Raw genomic sequence first — 27,003 nt, 5'->3', positions numbered from 1 at the left:
GGACCCACGGATGCTCCATGCACAGTGCTGCCTCCTCCACGAAGCCTCTGCAGGGACCAGAAGTAAGAAGCAGCCACTAGAACAGAGGTCAGGCAGGGCGGCCCAGCGGCTGACACAGGGCCTGAGTAGAGCCACGGTGGAGGGGCCAGTAAGGAGGGATGAGCAGCTTTAACTGCTGACCGAGGAGCACACCCGGGGTCCAGAAAGGACCTTGCTTCCCCAACAAGCAGGGGAGAAGGAGTCCTTTGCCCTCACAGGTGAGGTGCAGGTGAAGGGTAAAGGAGGCAGGGCTGTGTGGCTCCGCGGCACCCCGGGCCAGTGAGTAAGAGGCTTTGGGTTTGGTCACTTGAATTGAGTTGAACAGTATCCCCCCAACATTCATGTCCACCCAGAACCTCAGCACATGACCTCATCAAGAAGCAGGGTCTTGACAGACATAATTAGTTAAGATGAGGGCATATTGAATATAGGGCTTCCCTGGGGGCTCATTGGTAAAGAATCCACCTGCCAATGCAGGAGACACAGAAGACGCAGGTTTGATCCCTGGGTCAGGAAGATCCCCTGGAGGAGGAGATGGCAACCCACTCCAGTATTTTTGCCTGGGAAATCCCATGGGCAGAGGAGTCTGGGCATATATTGGATTAAGGTGGGCCCCCGATGTCTGGTGTCCTGATAAGAGGAGGACAAACAGAGACTCGGAGAGGACAGCCATGTGACAACAGGGTCAGAGACGAGAGTGATGTGGCCACAAGCCAAGGGCACCAGGGCTGCCAGCTGCCACCAGAAGCCAGGAGGGAGGCACAGAACACATCCAACCCCACAGACCCCCTTGGGTTCAGACTTCTGGCCTCCTGACCCTCCAGAGGATACATTTCTTTGTCTAAGGCACCCCTTAAATTTGTGGCGATTTCTTACAGCAGGCCTAGGAGATGAGTTGGGTCAGCTCCCAAGGCCCCCTCACAGTTGATGAAGCATTTGTGCTGGGGGGAGGGCATCTGGCTTGGAGCCATCTCATTCAGGGCAGAGGGCGACCCTGGGAGCAGCACCCTGAAGCACCTCCTTTCCTGGGAATCACAGCAGGGGAGCTGGAAGGCTTCTGTCAGTCACAGAGACTCCCTTGCCTGCCCAAGACCCATGTCTCAAGCTGGGTGTCCTGGGGGAGTTTCCAATGGCTGAGCTGAGCCTCCTAACAGCTGTTACTATTTGCTCTGCTTCCCCAAAGCCTTCCTTCAAGGCTATGGTTTTTCCAGTAGTCATGGGTAGATGTGAGAGTTGGACTATAAAGAAAGCTGAGTGCCGAAGAATTGATGCTTTTGAACTGTGGTGTTGGAGAAGACTCTTGAGAGTCCCTTGGACTGCAAGGAGATCCAACTAGTCCATCCTAAAGGAAATCAGTCCTGAATATCCATTGGAAGGACTGATGCTGAAACTGAAACTCCAATACTTTGGCCACATGATGGGAAGATCTGACTCATTTGAAAAGACCCTGATGCTGGGAAAGACTGAAGGTGGAAGGAGAAGGAGACGACAGAGGATGAGATGGTTGATGGCATCACTGACTCGATGGGCATGAGTCTGAGCAAGCTCCAGGAGTTGGTGATGGACAAGGAGGCCTGGTGTGCTGCAGTCCATGGGGTCGCAAAGAGTCGGACACGACTGAGCAACTGAACTGAACTGAACTTGCTTCCCCAGATACCGTATCTTCCACCCAAAAATCAACACAGAGCCTGGATGGGAGCGGAGTTTGGGGAGAATGGATACAGGTATGTGTACGGCTGAGTCACTCTGCTGTGCACTGAAATCATCACAACAGTGTTAATCGGCTACAGGCCAATCTAACATGAAAAGTCTAAAAGACAAAACACAGTCACAGAAGGCAACACAGCCCCAGGCGAATGGCTCAGTCCACCGGCTGCTGGACACTGAGCATGTTCATGTTCCCAATCTTAATGGCTCAGGAAGACCTAGCCTTCCTGATCACTGTCCTCTCTGGGGACACTCCATCTTCCCCGTGTATGGTTACATGTATGTTCACCATCCCTACCGCCCCCACCTAGCAGGGCAAAGATCTGCCCTACCCCACCTGGTACACAACAGACTCCTGCCTGGGGGAGGGAGGGAGGGAGAAGATGAGCAAGGACATCTTCCTAACACCCTTCACAGTCAAGGTGGGAAGCTAGGAGAAGATCAGGCATTTGCCTGGGGGATGGCAGGAGGGATTTTCCCAGCCTGCCCTGAGGGGATGTTCTGCCACTTTTCCAAGTCTTCCCCTACCACCTTCTTACCAACCTCCACATCCATCCAAGGGCACCTCCTCCAAGATCCTCCCATCCCTTAGGAGTCCAGACAGAATAAAGCAGTGTCCACCTGGGAGGAGTCCCAGGAAGTCACACCCCTCCATCACTTGGTGGGAACCTGGTTGCTGTGCTGAAACAATTTCCGGGACTGGACCCTGAACAGGGGTACGGCTGCCCAGACCCAACAGCCTCCTTACCATACATCTTGCCTTCATCCGACAGGATGATCTTGCGCCGACCGCAGGGCGGGTAGATGGCCAGGGCCTCCTGGAAGCTCTGCTCAATGTCAGGGCTCCACACGCCCTCCGCGTCATTGTCGATGGGCTTGTCCAAGGCCTGGCTGCCCCCAGAGACGTTGCTCCCCTCGGGGGAGTTGGGAGAGCCCCACTCGTTGGAGGTAATGGTGCCGGCCTTGCCCTCCAAGGCTCCGCTTGGAGGAGCGCCCGTTGGACCTGTTTGGGCAGAAACCACCAGGGCATCAGTGGACGAATGTGTGGATGTGGGGCGGGACACCCAGGGAGCGCCACCCCCAGAACTGGGTGCTCCTCCTTTCTTGCCCATTGCACGCAGCTCAGGAGATCGAAGAAAAAGGCCAGGGACCCCAGGGAACAGAGTGAGGCAGAAGGTCTGGGGGGTCAAGGGCAGGTCATCTTCAGTCCATCACCCTCAGCTTCCCACCTTGTGAGAGCTCAATGACCGGGCCCTGATTGTGGCTCTAAGACCCAAGATGGCACTGGGAGGTCAAAAATGAAGACCAAGTATCCGGGTTGTTCTGTGTTAAACCACAAAGGGGCAAAAGAATGCAAAATATTGTGCACTGTTGGTGGTAACGTAAAGTAGTACAACAGCTAGGGAAAACAGTATGGATGTCCCTAAAATAATCGGACTGCCATATGGTCCAGCAATTCCACTTCTGCATATACACCCAAAAGAACTGAAAGCGATATCTCGAAGACATGTGGGTACACCCATGTTCATAGCAGCATTATTCACAATAGCCAAGAGGTAGAAGCAACCCAAGTGTCCATGGATGGATGGATGGATAAGCAGAACATGGTATCTGTATATTATACAGTAGAGATGAACCTTGACACTCTATCCTAAGTGACGTAAGCCAGTCACTAAAGACAAATACACTGTGATTCCACTTTTATGACGTCTGAGAGCAACCGAAGTCATAGAGACAGACAGTAGAATGGTGGTCACCCCGGGGCTGGAGCGGGGAGGAGGCAGGGAGTTGCTGGGTACAGAGTTTCCGTTTTGCAAGATGAAAAAGTTCCGGAGATCTGCTGCTGCACAATATGAATATACATTTTTTTTCCTGGTTTTAAGTTTACTTTTTATTTTTAAAAATTTTTATGGCACTACAGTTGATTTACAGTGTTGTGTTAATTTCAGGTGTACAGCAAAGTGTTTCAGTTATACGTATATCCACTTATGACTATACTTTGACATGACTCAACTGTATCCTTCAAAACGGTTAAGATGATTAATTTTATGTGTCTTTTTAACCATAATTAAAATATGAAATTAAAAGAAGCATGCAAAATAAAATGCAGGTCACCATTCTCCTACTTCATCCCAGCTCAGGCTGTTTTAAGAGGAAGAGTCTAACCCTAGCCTTTGACTGTGTGGATCACAATAAACTGTGGAAAATTCTGAAAGAGATGGGAATACCAGACCACCTGACCTGCCTCTTGAGAAACCTATATGCAGGTCAGGAAGCAACAGTTAGAACTGGACATGGGACAACAGACTGGTTCCAAATAGGAAAAGGAGTACGTCAAGGCTGTATATTGTCACCCTGCTTATTTAACTTCTATGCAGAGTACATCATGAGAAACGCTGGGCTGGAAGAAGCACAAGCTGGAATCAAGATTGCCGGGAGAAATATCAATAACCTCAGATATGCAGATGACACCACCCTTATGGCAGAAAGTGAAGAGGAACTAAAAAGCCTCTTGATGAAAGTGAAAGTGGAGAGTGAAAAAGTTGGCTTAAAGCTCAACATTCAGAAAACGAAGATCATGGCATCCGGTCCCATCACTTCATGGGAAATAGATGGGGAAACAGTGGAAACAGTGTCAGACTTTATTTTCCTGGGCTCCAAAATCACTGCAGATGGTGACTGCAGCCATGAAATTAAAAGACGCTTACTCCTTGGAAGGAAAGTTATAAGCAACCTAGACAGCATATTCAAAAGCAGAGACATTACTTTGCCAACAAAGGTTCATCTAGTCAAGGCTATGGTTTTTCCAGTGGTCATGTATGGATGTGAGAGTTGGACTGTGAAGAAGGCTGAGCGCCGAAGAATTGATGCTTTTGAACTGTGGTGTTGGAGAAGACTCTTGAGAGTCCCTTGGACTTCGAGGAGATCCAACCAGTCCATTCTGAAGGAGATCAGCCCTGGGATTTCTTTGGAAGGAATGATGCTAAAGCTGAAACTCCAGTACTTTGGCCACCTCATGCGAAGAGTTGACCCATTGGAAAAGACTCTGATGCTGGGAGGGATTGGGGGCAGGAGGAGAAGGGGACGACAGAGGACGAGATGGCTGGATGGCATCACTGACTCGATGGACGTGAGTCTGAGTGAACTCCGGGAGTTTGTGATGGACAGGGAGGCCTGGCGTGCTGCGATTCATGGGGTCGCAGCGAGTCGTACACGACTGAGCGACTGAACTGAACTGAACTGAACTGAACTAACCCTGGCAGATTCTTAGGTGTTAGGGCTTCCCTGGTAGCAGTCGGTAAAGAATCCGCCTGCACTGCAGGAGACCCAGGTTCAATCCCTGGGTCAGGAAGATCCCCTGGAGCAGGAAATGGCAACCCACTCCAGTATTCTTGCCTGGGAAATCCCATAGACAGAGGACCCTGGGGGGTTACAGTCCATGGGGTCGCAAAGAGTCAAACATGACTAAACATCAACAACAGCAGCAGTACACACTAATAATCTTAAGGCAGTTTTTGGATTCTAAAAACCAGGTGGACACCATTTACCTCCCAAAGCCCTCTGGAGCCCCCAGCATCCCATCTCCCTCAGCCACCGAGCACCTCTGCAAAGGAGGACCCCCTCCCCATCGCACATGTCAGCCCCTCCCTTCTTCCTCATTAGCCATCAGGAGCAGTGTGATCCAGCAGCCCAAACCCAGGGCCAGGAGTCAGGACACCTGTTCCCACCCACTACCATCCAAGACTCTCTGAGATAAGACCTCCCCAAGCATTCCTCCTCCCTTTCTCTCTCTTCCCCAGGCTTGTTAGAGGCACCACTGTTCACAGAGAGGTGGGCATGAGGGTTAGCACAGTCAAGGTCACAGTGGAGGAAAAGGAGGAGCTGAGTGGGGGCAGCACCTCCTGGGAGGGGTGGAGGGTCTAAGGAGCTTGGCCTGGCTGCTGGCACGGACATGCAGTCGGAAGGAGGGTAGAACCACTGAAATTCAAGGCAGGAACCCCCGCAGAAGCCTAACCCAATCCCCTCAGCTTGAAGATAAGCACCCTGAGACCAGCGAGGCCTAGGGACACGCCGGAGGTCATGAAGCGAGTCACTGTGCAGCTGACTCTCCATCTCCGCCCCCTAGGGTCCCAGGTGTTTCAGCATTACAAACTTACATCGACCTCCTCTCTGTGGCTGTTAAAATAAGTTTTCCTACAGCCACTATGGAGAACAGTATGCTGCTGCTGCTGCTAAGTCGCTTCAGTCGTGTCCGACTCTGTGCGACCCCATGGACTGCAGCCTACCAGGCTTCTCCATCCATGGGATTCTCCAGGCAAGAACACTCGAGTGGGTTGCCATTTCCTTCTCCAATGCATGAAAGTGGAAAGTGAAAGTGAAGTCGCTCAGTCGTGTCTGACTCTTAGCGACCCCACGGACTGCAGCCCACCAGGCTCCTCCCTCCGTGGGATTTTCTGGGCAACAGTACTGGAGTGGGTTGTCATTACCTTCTCCGGAGAACAGTATGGAGGGTCCTTAAAAAACGAAAACTAGACCTACCATATGACCCAGTGATCCCACTCCTGGGCATCTGCCCAGAGGAAACCATAATTCAGAAAGATACATGCGTTCACCGCAGCACGATTTACAACAGTCAGGACAGGCAAGCAACCTAAGTGTCCCTCAGCAGAGCAATGGATAAAGATGTGGTACATATATGCAACAGAGTATTACTCAGCCGTAAAAAGGAATGAAATTGTGTCATTTGCAGAGATGTGGTTGAACCTAGAGACTCTCATACAGAGTGAAGTCAATCAGAAAGAGAAAAACAAATATCATATATTAATGTATATATGTGGAATCTCGAAAAATGGTATAGATGATCTGATTTGCAAAGCAGAAACAGGGACACAGACATAGAGAACAAACATTTGGTATGCCAAAGGGAAAAGGGGGTGTGTGGGATGAATTGGGAGATTGGGATTGACATATATTGATAATATATATAAAATAGATAGCTAACAAGAACGTACTGTATAGCACAGGGAACTCGGTGCCCTATGGTGACTTAAATGAGAAGGAAATCCAAAATAGAGGGAATATATGTATATGCATGGAGAAGGCAGTGGCACCCCACTCCAGTACTCTTGCCTGGAAAATCCCATGGGCAGAGGAGCCTGGTAGGCTGCAGTCCATGGTGTCGCTAAGAGTCAGACACGACTGAGCAACTTCACTTTCACTTTTCATTTTCATGCATTGGAGAAGGAAATGGCAATCCACTCCAGTGTTCTTGCCTGGAGAATCCCAGGGGTGGGGGAGCCTGGTGGGCCGCTGTCTCTGGGGTCGCACAGAGTCAGACACGACTGAAGTGACTTAGCAGCAGCAGCAGCAGCAGCATGTATATGCATGGTTGACTCCCTTTGCTGTACAGCAGAACCTGACACAGTGTTATAAAGCGATTATACTCCAATTTTTTTTAAGTTTCCCTCAAAGTGTGTCTGAGGGTGTCACAATAATACTGGAATGGGTTGCCATTTCCTCCTCCAGGGGATCCTCCTGACCAGGGATCAAACTCACATCTCCTGCACTGGCAGGCGGATTCTTTACTCCTGAGCCATTAGGGAAGCCCAGTAATGAAGCCACTGAGTGGTTGTAACTCAATCCTCGGAGAAAAGGTAGACTATTCATAAAATATGATGAGGAAGATGGTCTGTCTTGGCCTAAGCCCTAGGTATAAAAAAGAATCGTCTTTGCTCAGAATTTGCAGCCAAAGTTCTGCCCTTAAGTGGATGTGAGATCTGAACTTTTTATTACAGGAAGCTCCATTCAATTCACAAAAATAAACAGTGACCCCAGGCTAATAATCTCTAAGTAGACAATCTTAACTCAGACTGCTGAGACCCAAAGCCTGGCTAAAGAATCTCAAAATCCAAAATGACAAATGTAAGAGGAAACGATCTCAGAGCTTCTGAGTGTGGTGACCATGTGAAGAGGTGGGGAGAGGGGCTGCCCACAGAAAGGGCGTGGAAACTTGCTTCCTTCCCCAAGCCACGTCATATGCATCCCTTGCATCTGCTGTTCCTGAGTTACATCCTTTTATAGCAAACTGGTAGGCTGGTAAGTGAAATGTTTCTCTGAGTTCTGAGAACCACACTAGCAAGTGAATTGAACCCAAGGAGGTGGGGGTCTCTGGAACCTCCAATCTACCTATGCGTGCGTGCTCAGTTGCTTCAGTCGTGTCCGACTCTTTGTGACCCCATGGACTGTAGCCCACTAGGCTCCTCTGTCCATGGAATTCTCCAGGCAAGAATATTGGAGTGGGTTGTCATGCCCTCCTCTGGGGGATCTTCCCAACCCAAGGATTGAACCCATGTTTCCTGCATCTCCTGCACTGCAGGTGGATCCTTTACCACTGAGCCACCAGGGAAGCTCCCCAGTCTGTCTATAGTTGATGATAACCCGAACTTGCAGGGTAAAGGCCGTCTTGTGGGACTGAGGCTTTAGCCTGTAGGATCCCATACTATTTCCAGATAGATAATGTTAGAACTGAGTTGAATTGTAGGGTACTCAGCTGGTGTCAAACACTTGCTGGCTGGTGAGGGGAAAAACACCTAGTCACAGATTGGACTTGGTGACCAGAACTTTTAATGATTAAACACTAAAACTATTACATTTAAAGTCAGAAATAAGATAAAGAATGCTCACTTTCAACACTGAACCCTCAAACACTGTAACAGAAGTCCTAGCTAACACAGTAGAACAAAAGAGCTCTGCAGGTTGGAAAGGAAGAAGTAAAATTGTCATTATGCTTAGGAATTATGATAGAACATTGAAAAGAAACAAATCATTAAAAAAGCTTCTGAGTTCAACAATACCAACATAACAAAATCAATTCCATTTTTATTCCAGAAATAAGAAATTTGATAATGCAATTTTTTTAAATATCCTGTTTAGATACAAAGTCATAATTTATTGAATAATGATAAATCCAACAAAGGAAGAGATCTTTAGAGAAAATGGTACCTGCTTTAAAAGATATCATTTCTGCATGAGACAGGGTGCTCAGGGCCGGTGCACTGGGATGACCCTGAGGGATGGGATGGGGAGGGAGGTGGGAGGGGGGTTCAGGATGGGGGACACATGTACATCCATGGCTGATTCATGTCAATGTATGGCAAAAACCACTACAATACTGTAAAGTAAGTAGCCTCCAATTAAAATAAATTAATTTTTTTAAAAGACATCATTTCTAAATAAATGGAGAAGAACCTGTGTGTTCATGGAAAACAGTATTGCCAAGAGGTTGACTCTCTCTGGCTAAATCGTAAAATCAATGAAAGTATGACTAAAATCCCACAAGGTTTTCCACAAACTTGAGTTGATTTTCAAGACACATGGAAGCCCAAGACAGTTCTCGAGTCATCTAACCCACTGCCTTCACCTTGGATTAGACCTTCCCATCCAAACCCGAGTCTTCCCTGGGTTCTGGCTGCAGAGCAACCACCCAACAATCATCAGACATCTCCAAAGCTCCTCCCTCTCAACGCATCCAGAGTCACAAGGCTCGAGACTGAATCCCGCTCCTCCTCTGTCTCTTGGGAAATGACATCACCATCCGCCCAGAGGCCAGCAGCCGAGGAGTGTGCTTTGACTCCCCCTCTCATCTCCCATCAGCAGTTAGTGACCACATCCTGGCTTTCTCTCCCGGAGCCCTACCCCAGAGCTTCAGCTTCGCCAGTGCTCACCTGGACGACCGGGCCAGCGCTCACCTGGACGACCGGGCCAGTCCAATCTGGACCCCATCATCTTTTCATTGCAGCTTCTACAGAACACGTCTGATCACATGACTCTTCCATTTAAACTCTTTCCCAGGCTCTTAGATAATGAGATTTTACAAGGCCCTTCATCCGCTGATTCCGGCTCTCCAGCCATACCTTCTGTCCGTCCACACCATCCTCCCTCTTCTTTGCACCCATCCCAACACACCAAGCTCTCCCCCTGCACAGGGGCCGAGCTACCTGTGACCTTGCTTCCCACCCCCCGCTTTTCATCCAGCCAATTCTCACCCATCCTTGAGGTCCACCCAAAATCTTCCTTCATTTTTCATTTCTGTTACTGAAGCATCCTTGGTTTACAATTCTGTGTCAGTGTCAGGGGTACGGCCATTGCAGGCAAACTCACTTCTCCTGGGAGGATGGTCCCAAGCTCAGTCTCTGTGCTCTGGGCACCCTCAGCCCCGGCTCCCAGGTGCAACTTCCCCCCGACCAACACACCGCACCCTCCCAGAGGGCAGGGCTCGTCGTCTTTCTCTACTAAATCTTCCGCACGCTGCACACACTGGGGCACAGAAGGACGAGCACACGAGTGGCTTTTGGTGCGTGTTTGTGGATTAATGATTTCTCTGTGGAAGGACAAAGGGTTCTGTTTAGTGTCAGGAAACACAAGAAAATCTCAGCAACCTCTGGGCCTGGGCACGCCCGAGGGAGGGCTTGAGTATGTATGCAAATCCCTTTGGAGTTTATCCTGGAGGCTGAAAAATGAAAGGATGATGCCTGGGAATCAAGAGTCCCAGGATCTGCCTCCTGTTCTACAAGCCGCTATGACCATGGACAAGTCCTCGTGTTTCCCTGGACCTCAGCCAGCTCACCTGTGAACTGTGCAGGCAGCTCCTCCCTGCCCCAGCAGAGCCTGTGACTCTTGACCTGACCCTCAGTCTCCAAAGGAAAGAGAAAGTGTCAGTCACTCAGTCATGTCCAACTCTTTGCGACCCCATGGACTGTTGCCCGCCAGGCTCCTCTGTTTGTGGGATTTTCCAGGCAAGAATACTGGAGTGAGTTGCCATTTCCTTCTTCAGGGGATCTTCCCAACCTAGGGATCGAACCTGGGTCTCTTGCATGGCAGGCAGATTCTTTTACCAACTGAACCACCGGGAAGCCCAGTCTCATTATCAGAAAGATCTCAATAAAAGCTGTAAGTTCCCAGTTCTTTGGAAAAGTTCTGAGTAACCAGCATCAGTGGTCCCTAGGAGGGAGCCAGAGTTTGCCTTGGGTGGGGGCAGAACTGGAGGCCTCCGGGGAAGGCCCTGGGGCCAAGTCAGGGATTATTTTTGTTCCTCCACTGGTGGCACCTGGCCCAGGCTTAACGAGGCCATCTGTCCCCTCCAGCTCCTCCTGGCAGGCCCCCGAGGGTCTCTGGGGAGCGCTGGGGGAGCGGCAGGGGGACCCTTCTCCCAGATGCTGCTGGCTCACCCAACTCCACACCCTTCTAGCCGCAGGCAGAGGCTGTGTGGAAGCTCTGTCACCGCCGTGGGCTGAGACAGGGGGAGAGGCCAGGCACCCGGCCTCGTGGGCCAGGAACAGCAGGCCACACAGGGCTGGGAGCAGCTCCATTTTGGTAACGGATCCCAGGTCCAGGACCTCGGGTGACCCGCTGCCCTGCTCTCCCCAGGGCGGACCCAGTGCAGGGCCTCGGCAGACCTGCCTTGTGGGGCAGCGTCTGGGGCCACCTCCCAGCTTGGGGAAGGAAGGACCTTGGGACCACAGTCCCTGCTCTGCCAGGGGCACACGGGACATCAGGGAAGTTGAAGCACCCTCCTGTCATCTCCTAACTTTCTGGCCTCCCAGACACTTGCTGTGTTTAGTGTTCAACCCCAGGAGAAAACCTAGGCACAGCCAGGAGACACAACGCCTTAGATATTCCACATTATTAACTTGCCAGTTTAATTATTATTGGGATTTCCCAGGTGGCTCAGTGGTAAAGAATCTGCCTGCCAAGTGGGAGACGCGGGTTAGATCCCTGGGTCAGGAAGATCCCCTAGAGAAGGGAATGGCAACCCAGAACCCACTCTAGTATTCTTGCCTGGAGAATCAAATAGACAGAGGAGCCTGGTGGGCTACAGTCCATGGGGTTGCAAAGAGTCAGACACGACTGAGCGAGTGAAGAACAACAGCCGTCCTGGCCCAGATAGGAAGTGATGGAGAGGGAAACTCGGGAAGTTCATAGGACTTGCCTGGTATCACCCAGAAAGTTAAGGAGAGACCGTTAGGACAGGGTCTGGGGCTCCTTCCCAGTCACGAGGATAGGAGCTCTGGGATCCAGGCTAAAGGTTGCAGCCACACAGGACTCTCGGGAGGGGGTTTGACATCCTGCCCACCGATGCCTCAGCTCTCACGCTGCTGCTCCTCTCCTGAGGGCCTCTGGAAGAACCAACTCCTGCATCCCAGTGACTCCTAACTGAGAAGCTGGGAGGAGAAGAAAACATGGGGTTTCTTTCCAGAAACCACTCCCAATCTTCCCGATACAGGAGGCCCAGGTGTAAAGATATAGGAGATGGGGGAGTTGTTCCTATTGCTGTATAGTCGCTCAGTCGTGTCCGACTCTTTGCGAGCCCATGGACTGCAGCACGACAGGCTTCCCTATCCATCACCAACTCCCAGAGCTTGCTCAAATTCATGTCCATTGGGTCACTGCTCCATCCAACCATCTCAACCTCTGCCGCCCCCTTCTCCTCCCGCCCTCAGTCTTTCCCAGCATCAGGGTCTTTTTCAATGACTAGGTTCTTTGCATCAGGTGGCCAAAGTATTGGAGCTTCAGTTTCAGCATCAGTCCTTCCAATGACTATTCAGGGTTGATTTCCTTTAGGATTGATTGAGGTTGACTACAGTAATCTGGGGTAGGGAAGCGGGTCCTGTCCACCTCAACCCCAAATAGGGATCCTTCTTCAGGCTGAAGGACTTGTCTGCAAGGCCCGGTTATCAGAGCGTTCATATGTGCTAAGTCGCTTCAGTAGTGTCCGGCTCTTTGTGACCCCATGGACTCTAGCCCACCAGGCTCCTCTATCCATGGGATTCCCCAGGCAAGAATACTGGAGTGGGTTGCTATGCCCTCCTCCAGGGGAACTTCCTGACCCAGGGATCGAACCTGCATCTTATGTCTTCTGCATTGGCAGGCAAGTTCTTTACCACTAGCACCACCTGGGAATTCCAGTTATCAGGGCAGGTGGGGTCAAGTCTCTGAACCCCAGGTGCTTTGCCCGACCTGACTCAGTTGTTACAGAACCCACAGAACATCACATTGGATGGAACGCGAATGTTTTTCATCCAACAGACATCAGAACTGGGACAAAAATGGCTCTCCCATCATTACCATGGCTACTGCTGCCAGACTAGGCTGTGGAGATTGGACCCAAGGGTACGAGGACCACAAAGTCCTGCACACACTGAAGCAGGTAGAGACCTCCGGTGGGCTGGGCTGGGGCCGAGGGGTAGTCATCTCGGAGGCTTTGCTGCTCTGACCTCACTCCTGAAACTAGATCTGGAGGGAAATTCAGGACCAGTGGGCTCCAGCCTTCCTCCAGCCCCGCCCACTCTTTCCTCCAGCTCCTGGTATCCTCACCGTCTCCAAATTCACACATATCACTTTCCAGAGGCCAGGCCTCTGTACTTAATTCTGGACACCAGTCCATCTACAAATATCTACTGAGGGTGGAGAGAATGGGAGAGGTCAGCAAAAGGGCACAAAACAGTTAACCTCTAAGAATAAGGTCTGAGGTCTAATGTCTCACACGGTGACCGCAGCTGCTAGCCCTGGATTGTACAACTGAAATCTGCTAAGAGAGTAGCACGTAAATCTTCTCACACACAAGAGAAAACTATGTGAGCTGAGATGTGTTAACTAACCAGACGGAGGGGACCCTTTCGTAGAGTACACGTACATTAAATCACTAGATGTGTGCTTGAAGTCTCTTACATTTCCATATGTCAATGATGTCTCAAAAAAGTTGAAACTGGGGCTTCCCTGGTGATTCAGATGGTAATGAACCCGCTTGCAGTGCAGGTGGTATGGGTTCGATCCCTGGGGTTGGGAGGATCCCCTGGAGAAGGGAATGGCTACTCACTCCAGTATTCTTGCCTGGAGAATCCCATGGACAGAGGAGCCTGGCGGGTTACAGTCCATGGGGTCAAAAAGAGCTGGACACGGCTGAGCAACTAAGGACCCAGGCAAAGCTGGAATGACCTACTGGATGCCAGGCTTGAGGTCCAAGGTTACTAGGACATGGTCCTGCCCCCTACTTCCTTCAATCTAGGGGTCCAGGGGTCCCTGTGACGGTGGAAGTACAGTCGTCCTTTATTATTCATAGATTCCATGTTTGCAGACTCGCCCATTCACTAGAATCTGTAACCCAGGTCAACCCTGGCGGTGCTTCTGGGTCACTTGGATGCATCCCTGAGCTGTGAGACCATCACCCTTGAACTAGCTGAGGTCCAGCGAGGCTGCCCTGCCTTCCAGTTTCAGCTCGGACCCCAAAGAAGCATCCTTTCCTCAGTCTATTTAGTGCCACAACTTTGACATTTCTGCCTTTTTTCTTGTTGATCTCACACCCAACAGCACCCAATAGCACCCAAGTGAAGCGCTGGGGGGCTGACTGGTGACCCCAAGTGCAAGAAGGTCGTCACACGCCTTACAGAGAAAATCCATGAGTTAGATAAACCCTGCCCAGGCATGAGCGATGGCACAGTTGGCAGCGAGTTCAATGTTAATGAATCAACAGTCTATAATCAATTACATCTTTGGACAGAAATACAGATAAAACAAGGTTACGAATTAAACAGATGACAAAAATGTTGCAACTAAGGACTCATAGGACCCTAACCCGTGTCTGCCCTTGGAACTCTGGCTCTGTACCTGCTAATTCATGTTCCCAGTGACGCTATGGAAGTCAGGAATGACAAGAATCCAGTGTACCTGGGAGAGTACCATTACAGGTAAACATCTCAGGCAGAGGGGAGGATTCTAACAGGCGCCAAGATCAAGGCCCTGGGAAAACCAAAGTTGGTGGAGAAAAATGTGCCCAAAGGCCCCAAGACAGACAAAAGGTGGAGACAACCCAAATGTCCATCATGAGCTGAAGGGATAAATGAAAGGTCATTTATCCATACAGTGAATTATATTATTCAGCTTTAAAAAGGAATTTTTTTTAAAAGATGGGGGGCAGGAGGAGGGGAGATGGTGTTCCAGTCGATAGGACTTGGCACTTTGACTGCTGGGATCCAGTTTCAATCCCTGGTCAGGGAACTAAGAGTCCACAAGCCACACAGCATGGCCAAAAAACATTTTTAATAAAAAAATAAAATAAAAAGGAATGCAATTCTGACACATGCTACAACATGAATGAACTTGAGGACATTATGCTAAGTGAAATGTCAGACACAAAAGCACTGATATTCTGTGATTCCACTTGTATGAAACACCTAAAACAGGCAAATCCATGCAGACAGAAAGCAGAAGGCAGGTTATGAAGGGCTGGGGGTTGGGGGAAGTTATGATTTAAAGGGGACAGAGTTTCTGTTTGGAGTGCTGAAAAAGTTCTGAAGACGGAGGCTGATGGTAACACAAGATGATGCTACTGAACTAACTGTACACGTAACAGTGGTTAAAACGGCACATCTCAAGTTGTGCGTATTCCACCACACTTTTTAAAAATAAGCAATGGCAACCCATTCCAGTATTCTTGCCTGGAGAATCCCATGGACAGAGGAGCCTGGCGGGCTATACAGTCCATGGGGTTGCAAAGAGTCAAACACGACTTGGTAACTAAACAACACTCACAGGAGGCCAGCAAAGGGCCTCCTGCAAAAAACCACACAGAACCGGGGGCCATGATGCCCAAACGCCCCCACGGTCCCTTTGCACTGGGCAGTACCCCCTCCTCCCTGAACGCACGCAGCTCTGAAGAAGCTGAGCATGAGGCCGTGTGTCCATCGTGAAGTTCAGAGGCTCAGGACCTGGGTTAAGGTCTGCCTCTGAGCAGCTCTGCAATTACCTCCTGAAGCTCCTGCGTCCTCACCTTGGAAACCAAACCAGACACGCACCCCTTGCAGAGCAGTGACAGGGACCGCATGGGATAAACAGCAAAGCCCTGGAGGGTAGCAGGGCGCCCCTCCCTCTCCTTTCAGTGGGGATGTCGACTGCATCCCATTTCCTGACAGGACAGGATGGGGAGAGGGTGGAAAGGAAGAAGGCAAGAGGAGCAGGCACAGACCTTCCAGTGTGAACGTGTGCTGGAACCAAAGTCACGGAGAGCCAGACTCGGCCAGGAGGGCGGCGCTGTGGAGCCCAGGGTCAGAGGCCTGACTGGGCCTCACACTGGCCAGGGGATACCGACCTGGCAAGCCATGACTCTCTGGGGCTACATCCTTGCAGATACACAGCAGAGGCAGTAAGGATCGTGAAGACCAGGATGACTCATATCCACAGACAAGGCACCTGGCTGGCTCCCAGAGGAATGATAGATGGATGACGGGGGGGGGGATGGACAGTGAGGAGCATCGCCCCTGGACAGTGGGAGGTGAGGAGCAGGAGGGGTGAGGGGCACGGAGAGAGGTAACTGGAGGAGAGGGAAGCAGGCCAGAGGGAGGAGTCAGCAGGGAGGGACAGAGAGGCTCAGAGAAGCAAAGAAAGATGGGAGATAAGATCCCTGAGCAGATACAGGCTGAGGCCCATCCCCAGATGCCCCACCCCCCCAGGGGCAGCAATGTCAATGAGGGCGAGGCACCAGCACGCCACCCCCTCAGCTCTGACCCCAGCCCTCCTCCCAAATGGCCAGGCCGTGGGTGTATGTGGACCAAGCCCTAAAGCATCCAGAAAATGGGTGCCCAAGGCCCTCCACCCCCACCCTACCCTGGGGGCCTGCCTTGGGGCCCCCAAGCGGCCTTGATGAAGCAGTTCTGAAGTCCCTCTGATCTCAGAAGGAAAACAAACTAGTTCCACGTTCAGACCTGGGGCCATGTCCCCTCCCTGGACCTCAGAATCTCCCCACAGACAAACAGAAGAGCTGGGGAAAGTGGAATATTGTTCATGGTGAAAAGAAATAAGCTGTCAAATCAGGAAGAACATGGAGGAGGCCTCAAGGCATATTCCCGCGGGAGGCCCACCTGAAGCCATCGAGAAAGGCTACGGATGCAGGATCACGGCTACAGGATATCCGGAGAGGGCGACACTGTGGGGACATGCGAAGCTCCGTGGAGGGATGAGCGAGGCGGGCACGGGCACTTTGGGCACTGAAGCCAGCCCATCCAATGCTGCAATGGTGTGTACGTGCAAGTCGCTTCAGTCATGTCCGACTGTTTGCAACCCTATGGACTGTAGCCTGCCAGGCTCCTCTGTTCATGGGATTCTCCAGGAAAGAATACTGGAGTGGGTTGCCATGACCTCCCCCAGGGGATCTTCCCGACCCAGGATTCGGACCCGGGTCTCATGTCTCCTGCATTGGCAGGCGGGTCCTTTACCACTAGCGTCAGTCACCTGCAATTAGATATTTGTCCAAACCCACAGGGCACACAATACATAGATCAAACCCTAATGTAAACTGTGGCTTTCAGTTAATAACGTGGCTTTCAGTTAGTAACGTAGTAGGGGAGGGGGTGGGTATTGCCGCACTCCAGTGCTACCCCCCTTCCCCTGCAGGGTGCGGGATGGTGCCCAGCAGTGGCAGTGGTCCTGGGCATTGCCTCAGGACAAAGGCAGTGCCCAGGCTGGGCACCCCTGCAGCACAAGGCCCCGCCTAGGGAGGAGAAGCAGGTAGGAGCCCTTGGCGTTGCTGGGAGAGCACCCTAGGACCTATGACATCAGGGAGCCAAGGGTGGGGGCAGAGGGAACCCCATCCTCAGCTCTGACCACTGTCTGGTCATCCCTGGGCAAGGCCTGCCCGGCGGAAGAGTGAGGACCCTGCATGTGGGCAGCACCCCAGCCCCCAGCACACAGGAGTGGGACGGGCTGGATGGAGCTTGGAGAGAGGCAGGAGGCAGCACCCACCCCACCCTGGGTCATTTTCATAGGAATGTCCTGATGTCTCAGAGCCACCCACCCCCCCACCCACACCCAGACCAGGGTAGAAATTCCAGTGGCCAGAGTCTTCGGACTCCAGGCCGAGGTCACACAACCCAGGACCCACCCTAACCCAGAAACTCACCCTGTGATTCCCTCCTGCACCAGCCAGACACCCACCAGGCCCCCGCTCCTGCAGGCCAGCAAAGGCCCCACCTCCATACCAGGACGCAAGGTCATCTTGTCCAGAAACGAGGCCATGTACGCGGCTGATACCCAGGCTTCACACAAGCGTTTATTGTTCTTGATGGGCTGCCCCAGCCTGGCCCAGTGGCCACAGGGAAGTCTAGCGTGGCCAGCCAGCACGGGCACTTAGAGAGATGCCACAGGGGTCTCCTGATCTGAGACAGATGCTGTGCGGGGCAGGACCTCACAGAAGACCGGGTTCACTTCTCACCTTATCAGAAGGTCTTTCTCTAGGGGACTCCCAACCCCCACCTCACCCTAAGAAAGGTCAAGGTTCAGGACACCAAATTTGTGCACCACACCCACCATCTTTTTCTTCACACTTTATTTTTCCATTTTTATTTTACAATATCTTAGAAAAGTTTATGTTGTTTGTTGTTCAGTCGCTAAGTCGTGTCTGATTCTTTGTGATCCCATGGACTGCAGCACGACAGGCTTCCATGTCCTTCACTATCTCCCAGAGTTTGCTCAAACTCATGTCCATTGAGTTGGTGATGCTATCCAGCCATCTCATCCTCTGTTGTCCCCTTCTCCTCCTACCCTCAGTCTTTCCCAGCATCAGGGTCTTTTCCAACGACTCTTTTCCGGCTCTTCACATCAGGTGGCCAAAGTATTGGAGCTTCAGTTTCATCATCAGTCCTTCCAATGAATATTCAGGGTTGATTTCCTTTAGGATTGACTGGTTTGACCTCTTTGCAGTCCAAGGGACTCTCAAGAGTTTATAACAGCATATAGATGTATCATTATACATGTATCTGGGCTTCCCTGGTGGTTCAGAGGGGAAGGAATCTGCCTGCCAATGCAGGAGATGAGGGTTCGATCCTTGGGTTGGGAAGATCCCCTGGAGAAGAGCATGGCAACCCACTCCAGTATTCCTGCCTGGAGAATCCCATGGACAGAGGAGTCCATGGTGTTGCAAAGAGTTGGACACAACTGAGCGACTAAGCACAGCACACAGCACAGCATACATGTACCTATGTATGAATATGTAATAAACTGGATGGAGGAAATAAAATATTCACTTTATTTTAGGCTGGAAGATCTTTATAGAGTTACGCTGGAAGATCATTTAGTCCTCTTCCAGTTATACCCAATTGTGATTTTTTACTTTTCTGATTATTTAAGAACATTTTCTGACATTTAAGAACATTGTTTAGAAGCTTCCCTGGTGGCTCAGCTGGTAAAGAATCAGCCTGCAATGTGGGAGACCTGGGTTCGATCCCTGGGTTGGAAGATCCCTTGGAGAAGGGTATGGCAGCCCACTCCAGCATTCTTGCCTGGAGAATCCCCATGGACAGAGGAGCCTGGTGGGCTACAGTCCCTGGGGTCACAAGGAGTCAGACACAACTGATTGACTAAGCACACAAGAACATTGTTTACAATAAGACGTCAGGTTGTTAAAAACACACTGGGATGCGATATCTAAGGTAATAATTATCTTAACAAAATGACGTGTAGTGAGTACCAGAGACTAGGGACAGAAATAGCACTGGAAACTCCGTGGATGAGAATGAGATGACAGGGGCTTCCCTGGTGGTCCAGTGGCTAAGACCCTGTGAGTCCAATGCAGGGGGCCTGGGTTCAATCCCTGGTCAGGGAACTAGATCCCACATGCCCTAACTAAAGATCCCATATGCTGCGGAACAACTAAGCCCGTGAGCCACAACTATTAAGCCTATGCTTAGAGTCCCTGTTCAGTGACAAGAGAAGCTCACACACTGCAAGTGGAGAGTAGTCCCCGCTTGTCGAAACTAGAGAAGACCTGTGCCCGAAGGAAGACCCAGAGTGGCCAAAAATAAATACATTAAAATGTTTAAAAGATTGAAAATAATAAATATAAATAAATACATATAAATAATAAACTTAGAAAAAAGAATGAGATGATAAAGCAGTATTATTCCTGATAAAGTTAATCACCATGTTCTCAAATAACAGGGTTTTTTTGTTTTTTGGTTTTCTTTTTGCTTTCTTACACATATCTCTTTATTTACCGGAGTATAAATGGTTCAGTAGTAAAGAATCTGTCTGCCAGTGCAGGAGACACAGGAGATCCAGGTTCAATACCTGGGTCAGAAAGAGTCCTTGGAGAAGGAAATGGCAACCCACTCCAGTATACTTGCCTGGAAAATCCCAGGGACAGAGGAGCCTGGCGGGCTACAGTCTGTGGGGTCACAAAGAGTGGGACACGACTGGGTGACTGAGCACACGCAGTTGCTTTATAATGCAACGTTAGTTTCTGCTGTACAGCAAAGAGAATTAACCCACCATCTTCTTTTGGAAATTTTCTCCTTAGGCAAGTTTTCCAAAAATCCATAAATCAGACGTCTGAGAAGGGACTTGTAACCAGAATATTAAAGACAAAACAATCAAAAGAAAGAAAAAAATAGGCAAAAGATTTGGACAGACATTTCCCCGAGGAAATTGTATGAATGGCAAGTAACTAACCTGAAAGGATGCTCCACAGGGTAGTCAACAAGGAAATGCAAATTAAAACCGTGACCTCGATGAGATTCCACTACACACCCTGGGGGATGGCGCAAACAAGCCGGAGGGAAACGCGACAGCACCACGTGCTACGACAGACTCTGCGATGGAGCTCCCCGCTCCGCTGGGAGGAATGCAAGACGCGACACGTGGGAAAACAGTTCGGCGGCTTCTTTTTTAAGATGTTTTTTTGATGTGGATCTCTCTCTTTTTTTTTTTTCAGTCTTTATTGAATTTGTTAACAATATCGCTTCTGTTTTATGTTGTTTTTGGCCACAAGGCATGTAGCATCTTGGCTCCTCGACCAGGGATTGAAACCATCCTCCTTACAGTGGAAGCATAAAGTCTTAACCACTGGACCACCAGGGAGGTCCCTTGGCAGTTTCTTACACCATTATAAACATACATGCAGGGTGCGACCCAGCAGTCCCACTCTAGGCATTTATCCAAGAGAAATGGAGGCCTGTGTTCACAAAAAACCAACACGTCAGAGATGATAGCAGCTTACACAATCAACAAAGGCTGGAAATACCCCAAGTCCTTCAACCAGCCAGTGGCCAAGCACACCGTGGGATGTTGTATAATGAGATCCTTACAACTCAGCATCTTCTGACCCACACGCCACCTGGTCGAAGGGAGGGCCCTGCTAGTGAAGCCCACAGAGCCCAAAGCTCCATGCTGTGTGATTCCACAGCAGGACAGGACCACAGAAGTGAGAGGAGATCGGGGAGGGCAGAGTGGGAGAAGGGCGATAGGGCTGCAGTATCGGGCAGTTGTCTGGGGAAATGGACAGTCATGGACCCTGATTATGGTGGCCACCACCCAACTCTGAACATCTGTCAAAGTCCATAGGACTGAGACTTCCCTCGTGGTCCAGTGGCTAAGACTCAGCACTCCCAATGCAGGGGACCCCCATTCAGTCACTGGTCAGAGAACTGGATCCTATGTTCTGCAGGCCGCATGGAAGATTGAAGATCCCATATGGCACAACTAAGGTCCAGTAGAGTCAAATAAATTCAAAAAGAAAGAAAAAAAGCCCACAGGACGGACACATCACAAGGAGAAAACTCTACTGCAAGCTGACAAGTAAACTCTTAACAAGTCCTCCTTATTCTGCCCAGAGGCCCCCAAATCAATCTCGTCATAAAGCCCAGTGATCTCCCCCCACTTCCCCTCCCCACTGTCTCATGACCACAGCCCCGCAATCACTACCTCTTCTGTCTTCTTGCAGACGCTTCTCCCACTCGCTTCCTCCCTCCCTCTCTCCTTCTCTCTGTCCCTCTTACACACGCCCACACACACAGCTGTCAAATACCCATCCTTCAAAGCCCGCCCGAGTACCTCCTCCTCCATGAAGCCTTCCCTGGCTGCTCCCTCTCCGTGTGGGAATGAATCCTCTTCCCTGGGCACCCCCTCAGCACTGATCTGTGCTTCCCCGTCACCCTCCTTGGCGCACCCCCACAGGCTCTCAGTGTTTGCCACTCAGGGTGTCTCCCCTGCCTGATGGGACACCCCTCGAGCACAGAGACCAGGCCCTCCCTTCCAGGTTCCCCCCACCACACCTGGCCCAGCGCCTGGCACACAGTGGATGCTCTGTGACCACTATGGCTTGGCCAAGGGCAGGTGCAACCGGGGGGTCGGGGGTTGATGCCAAGACAGAGAGCTGGCACTGCTGGTGCTGGCAGAGCTCCAAGGTGGGTATCAGAAGCCACTGATCCTGTCTCCCTTCTTCTCCTACACAAGCAGCACGACTCCCAAGAGCTGGAAGCAACCCGCCTCCCATCCCAACTCGAGGTCCTGCCACTTACAGCGGAGCATCCTCACCACGCAGCAGAGCTCCGAGCCCCAAGCAGACAAACACCCAGGACACACCTCTTGAGGTCTGGACCCTGCCCTGTCCTGTCCTGTCATTGGAGTGCTGACATTTCTCTCCCATGAGGCGACCCTCTTTGCAGCAATTGTGGATCAGCCCATCTGATCTGAACCCATTTCACTCTGTAGAACTAGGGGGCCCGCCCAGGGAGCACAGGGTCCCCCTACAACAGGGCTTTCCCAAGTTCATCACCACCTGCCCCTCTAGCCTGTCCAGGGGTTAAGGACCAGTTACAGGTCATTTATTTGATAAGCACTTTATAGAAAGTTTCTGGAGAAGGAAAGGGCAACCCACTGCAGTATTCTTGCCTGGAGAATTCCATGGACAGAGGAGCCTGGCAGGCCACACAGTCCATGGGGTTGCAAAGAGTCGGACACGACTGAGCGACTTACACTTTCACTTTCACACAAAGTTTAATACGTGCCAGGCCAAAAAAACCAAGCACTTTACAAACATTGCCTAATTTAATCTTCACATCAACCATATGGGCTTGGCACCATTATTATTATTGCCCCCATTCATAAGAGGGGTAAATAAGAGACTTCCCTCTTAGGACTCTGTGTTTCTGCTGTACAGGGCACAGGTTCAATCCCTGGTCAGGGAGCAAAGATCCTACACGCTGCTAGGCAAGGCCAAAAAAAAAAAAAAGTGGAAAACAAGACACACTGAAGTCTGAAAACTTGCCCCAGGCCACATAGCTGATGAGAAGCAGAAAGAGCAGGCCATCTGTGAGCCTACACGGTCCAAAACAGTGGGCAGTCACATGTGGCTGCCGGGCACTTGAAAAGTGTGGCTGGGTGACAGAGACGTGCCGATGAGTATAAAACACAGGCTGGATCTCCAACCCTTTGTATGAGAAGCAACGTAACAATCTCATTATATTGTTTTACTATTGATTACACAGTAAGCAGACACAGTAGCTTAATAATATATTATTAATACTCATTTGGTCAGTTTCTTTTCGCTTCTTTAACGTACAATTTCACATTCCCATCAGACGGCACAGCGCTGCAGTCTGCTCGCAGCCGCTACCCCCCGCCAGGACATCTTCCCCGCCCCAGCCCTGGGGGCAGCCTGCCCCTGACACCTGTCCACTCGGCTTTCACAGGGTGATGGGGGGCCATGCAGTACCACCACGTCTTGCTCCTCAGACACTGCCCTTCCCCCCTCCACCACATCTCTCAGCCTCTCCTCCGGCATTACCTCCCTCTAGCAGGATGGAGTTTCCAGAAAGTCCAAGTGGGAAATACGCCCCAACCCTACCGGTGGAGAAACTGAGGCCAGGACCACATGGTGGAGGCGAGATCCCAGAGGTCATTGATGCTATCTCCCAGCCAGCACGGAGGCCTCCTGTGAAGCATCCCGAACACATTCTTCATAGAAATAGAAACTGGATGTGGTTCCACCTGGTCCTCCCTCCTCAAATGGACTGCAGATCAGACGGAGGGGTCTGCTGCTCCCGAAAAAAAGGGCTGCCTCCTTGGAGAGAAGTGCCAGCAGCCACCCTTGCTCCATCCTGGCCGAGGCAACCACAGCTCCATGCTCCCTGGGTGTGGTGTGTCCACCCTCCAAAACCAGAAGAGGCTCCCAGTGTGGCCAGAGCACCGCAATGGACTCAGCCCTCCTGTTGCAGGCCCCTCCCACACCACTGGCTCCACAGCAGAGAACCAGATGGACCTGGGCACATACTCCCACCCCACATTAATCTCCATGTAACTTCTTCCTCCTCTGTAATCTAAGTTATCTAAGTCACTTCAGTAGTGTCCGACTCTGCGACCTCATGGACTGTAGCCTGCCGGGCCCCTCTGTCCATGGGATTCTCCAGGCAAGAACACTGGAGTGGGTTGCCATTCTTTTCTCCAGGGGATCTTCCTGATCCAGGGATCAAACTTGCATCTCCTGCATTAGCAGGCGGGTTCTTTACTATTGAGTCACCTGGGAATCCTCCTCTGTAAAGTAGAGGCTAAAAAAACAACAAAAGCCTATGTCACAGAGCCGCTACAAAGATTAAATGAGAGATTTCGAGACAGATGCTTAGAATACTGCCAGGCACCCAGTAGGCACTTAATAAATGCTCATTTCCCTTCCACTTCCTTCCTCAACCAAAAACCTCAAGATTTTTCTCCTCACAAGGATTGACAGTAAGTTCCTATTCAACATATAATTGATGTTCTGAACTTAAACACACGATTTTACAAGTAAACTTTTTAGATTTCATCTTCAGACAGGCAAACAAGCTAGATGTCAAGCAATTTTGAATTGGTTAAACATTGAAGACAGTTTTTCAAAGTCCAGTAGGGCACAGTTAAATAAATTGTCGTATGGTACAATATTGTTTGGGGCTTCCCAGCTGGCCCTAGTAGTAAAGAATCCACCTGCCAACACAGGAGACTCAGGTTCCATCCCTGGGTCGGGAAGACTCCCTGAAGAAGAGAATGGCTACCCCACTCCAGGATTCTTGCCTAGAGAATCCCAGGGACAGAGGAGCCTGGTGGGCTACAGTTCAGAGGGTTGCCAAGAGTCGGACACAACTTAGCAACTGAGCACATAGTATTCAGTAGCTTAAAAAAAAAAAAAAGAATAGAGTATAACTGCAATTTCTGTCCTTTATCAAGCCCATCTTTGCATGAAATGTTCCTTTGGTATCTCTGATTTTCTTGAAGAGATCTCTAGTCTTTCCCATTCTGTTGTTTTCCTCTATTTCTTTGCAATGATCGCTGAAGAAGGCTTTCTTATCTCTTCTTGCTATTCTTTGGAACTCTGCATTCAGATGTTTATATCTTTCCTTTTCTCCTTTGCTTTTCTCTTCTCTTCTTTTCACAGCTATTTGTAAGGCCTCCCCAGACAGCCATTTAGATATTAAGAACAGATGGCAAGAATACACAGAAGAACTGTACAAAAAAGATCTTCACAACCCAGATAATCACAATGGTGTGATCACTGACCTAGAGCCAGACATCCTGGAATGTGAAGTCAAGTGGGCCTTAGAAAGCATCACTACGAACAAAGCTAGTGGAGGTGATAGAATTCCAGTTGAGCTATTCCAAATCCTGAAAGATGATGCTGTGAAAGTGCTGCACTCAATATGCCAGCAAATTTGGAAAACTCAGCAGTGGCCACAGGACTGGAAAAAGTCAGTTTTCATTCCAATCCCAAAGAAAGGCAATGCCAAAGAATGTTCAAACTACTGCACAATTGCACTCATCTCACACACTAGTAAAGCAATGCTTAAAATTCTCCAAGCCAGGCTTCAGCAATATGTGAACCGTGAACTTCCTGATGTTCAAGCTGGTTTTAGAAAAGGCAGAGGAACCAGAGATCAAATTGCCAACATCTGCTGGATCATTGAAAAAGCAAGAGAGTTCCAGAAAAACATCTACTTCTGCTTTATTGACTATGCCAAAGCCTTTGACTGTGTGGATCACAATAAACTGTGGAAAATTCTGAAAGAGATGGGAATACCAGACCACCTGACCTGCCTCTTGAGAAACCTATATGCAGGTCAGGAAGCAACAGTTAGAACTGGACATGGAACAACAGACTGGTTCCAAATAGGAAAAGGAGTACGTCAAGGCTGTATATTGTCACCCTGTTTATTTAACTTAAATGCAGAGTACATCATGAGAAACACTGGGCTGGAAGAAGCACAAGCTGGAATCAAGATTGCCAGGAGAAATATCAATAACCTCAGATATGCAGATGACACCACCCTTATGGCAGAAAGTGAAGAGGAACTCAAAAGCCTCTTGATGAAGGTGAAAGTGGAGAGTGAAAATGTTGGCTTAAAGCTCAACATTCAGAAAACGAAGATCATGGCATCCGGTCCCATCACTTCATGGGAAATGGATGGGGAAACAGTGGAAACAGTGTCAGACTTTATTTTTCTGGGCTCCAAAATCACTGCAGATGGTGATCGCAGCCATGAAATTAAAAGACGCTTACTCCTTGGAAGGAAAATTATGACCCAAGCTAGGCAGCATATTGAAAAGCAGAGACATTACTTTGCCAACAAAGGTCCGTCTAGTCAAGGCTATGGTTTTTCCAGTGGTCATGTATGGAAGTGAGAGTTGGACTGTGAAGAAGGCTGAGCACCGAAGAATTGATGCTTTTGAACTGTGGTGTTGGAAAAGACTCTTGAGAGTCCCCTAGACTTCGAAGAGATCCAACCAGTCCATTCTAAAGGACATCAGCCCTGGGATTTCTTTGGAAGGAATGATGCTAAAGCTGAAACTCCAGTACTTTGGCCACCTCATGCGAAGAGCTGACTCATTGGAAAAGACTCTGATGCTGGGAGGGATTGGGGGCAGGAGGAGAAGGGGACGCCAGAGGATGAGATGGCTGGATGGCATCACTGACTCGATGGATGTGAGTCTGAGTGAACTCCGGGAGTTGGTGATGGACAGGGAGGCCTGGCATGCTGCGATTCATGGGGTCGCAAAGAGTCGGACACGACTGAGTGACTGAACTGAACTGATACCAAAATACCAACAGTACTCATCCCTAAGTTGTGGTCCTAGGTACTAATTTATTTTCCCCTTTATGTATTTATTTTCCTGGTGTTCTATAATGAGCATGTATTTATTTTAACTGAAAAAAAATTTTTTTAATTTCAGAGTTCTGCTTAACCTCAGCCTCCTAGCCAGTTGAGATGGTTCTGAATCCTGGTTCGGTCGTGCTCTGTGCTTGTTGTCCTGAACACCCACAGAACTGATAAGAGCACAAAGCCAGAAAAAAAAAGAGCCCTGTGACACATCACTAGAGACCTCGCCCCAGGGCGTCATGAGGTCGTACCAGGACACAGGGCCATCTTTCAGTCAGCTCCAAATCCCTCTTACCGCTCTTATCAGCCA

At 50.1% G+C, this 27,003-nt stretch overlaps 1 protein-coding gene across 5 annotated transcripts in view; it reads right to left on the bottom strand.

The window, feature by feature from the left end:
* TEAD4 (TEA domain transcription factor 4) overlaps positions 1–27,003 on the bottom strand; it is a 63,615-nt gene that overhangs the window by 29,545 nt on the left and 7,067 nt on the right. For 3 of the 5 annotated variants that reach the window (XM_055568649.1, XM_055568647.1, XM_055568655.1), the window contains one exon: positions 2,495–2,749. In XM_055568649.1, the coding sequence (XP_055424624.1) occupies positions 2,495–2,749 (255 nt within the window). Of the gene's footprint in view, positions 1–2,494; positions 2,750–9,470; positions 9,582–9,791; positions 9,811–27,003 lie in introns of those variants that run through there. The other 2 variants (XM_055568674.1, XM_055568665.1) reach the window with 2 other exon arrangements.

The sequence above is a fragment of the Bubalus kerabau genome, chromosome 1 (genome assembly GCF_029407905.1).
Source record: "Bubalus kerabau isolate K-KA32 ecotype Philippines breed swamp buffalo chromosome 1, PCC_UOA_SB_1v2, whole genome shotgun sequence".
NCBI classification, from domain to species: Eukaryota; Metazoa; Chordata; class Mammalia; order Artiodactyla; family Bovidae; genus Bubalus; species Bubalus kerabau.
Note: the sequence above shows the minus strand (reverse complement) of the source record. Positions and strands in the feature narration are given on the sequence as shown.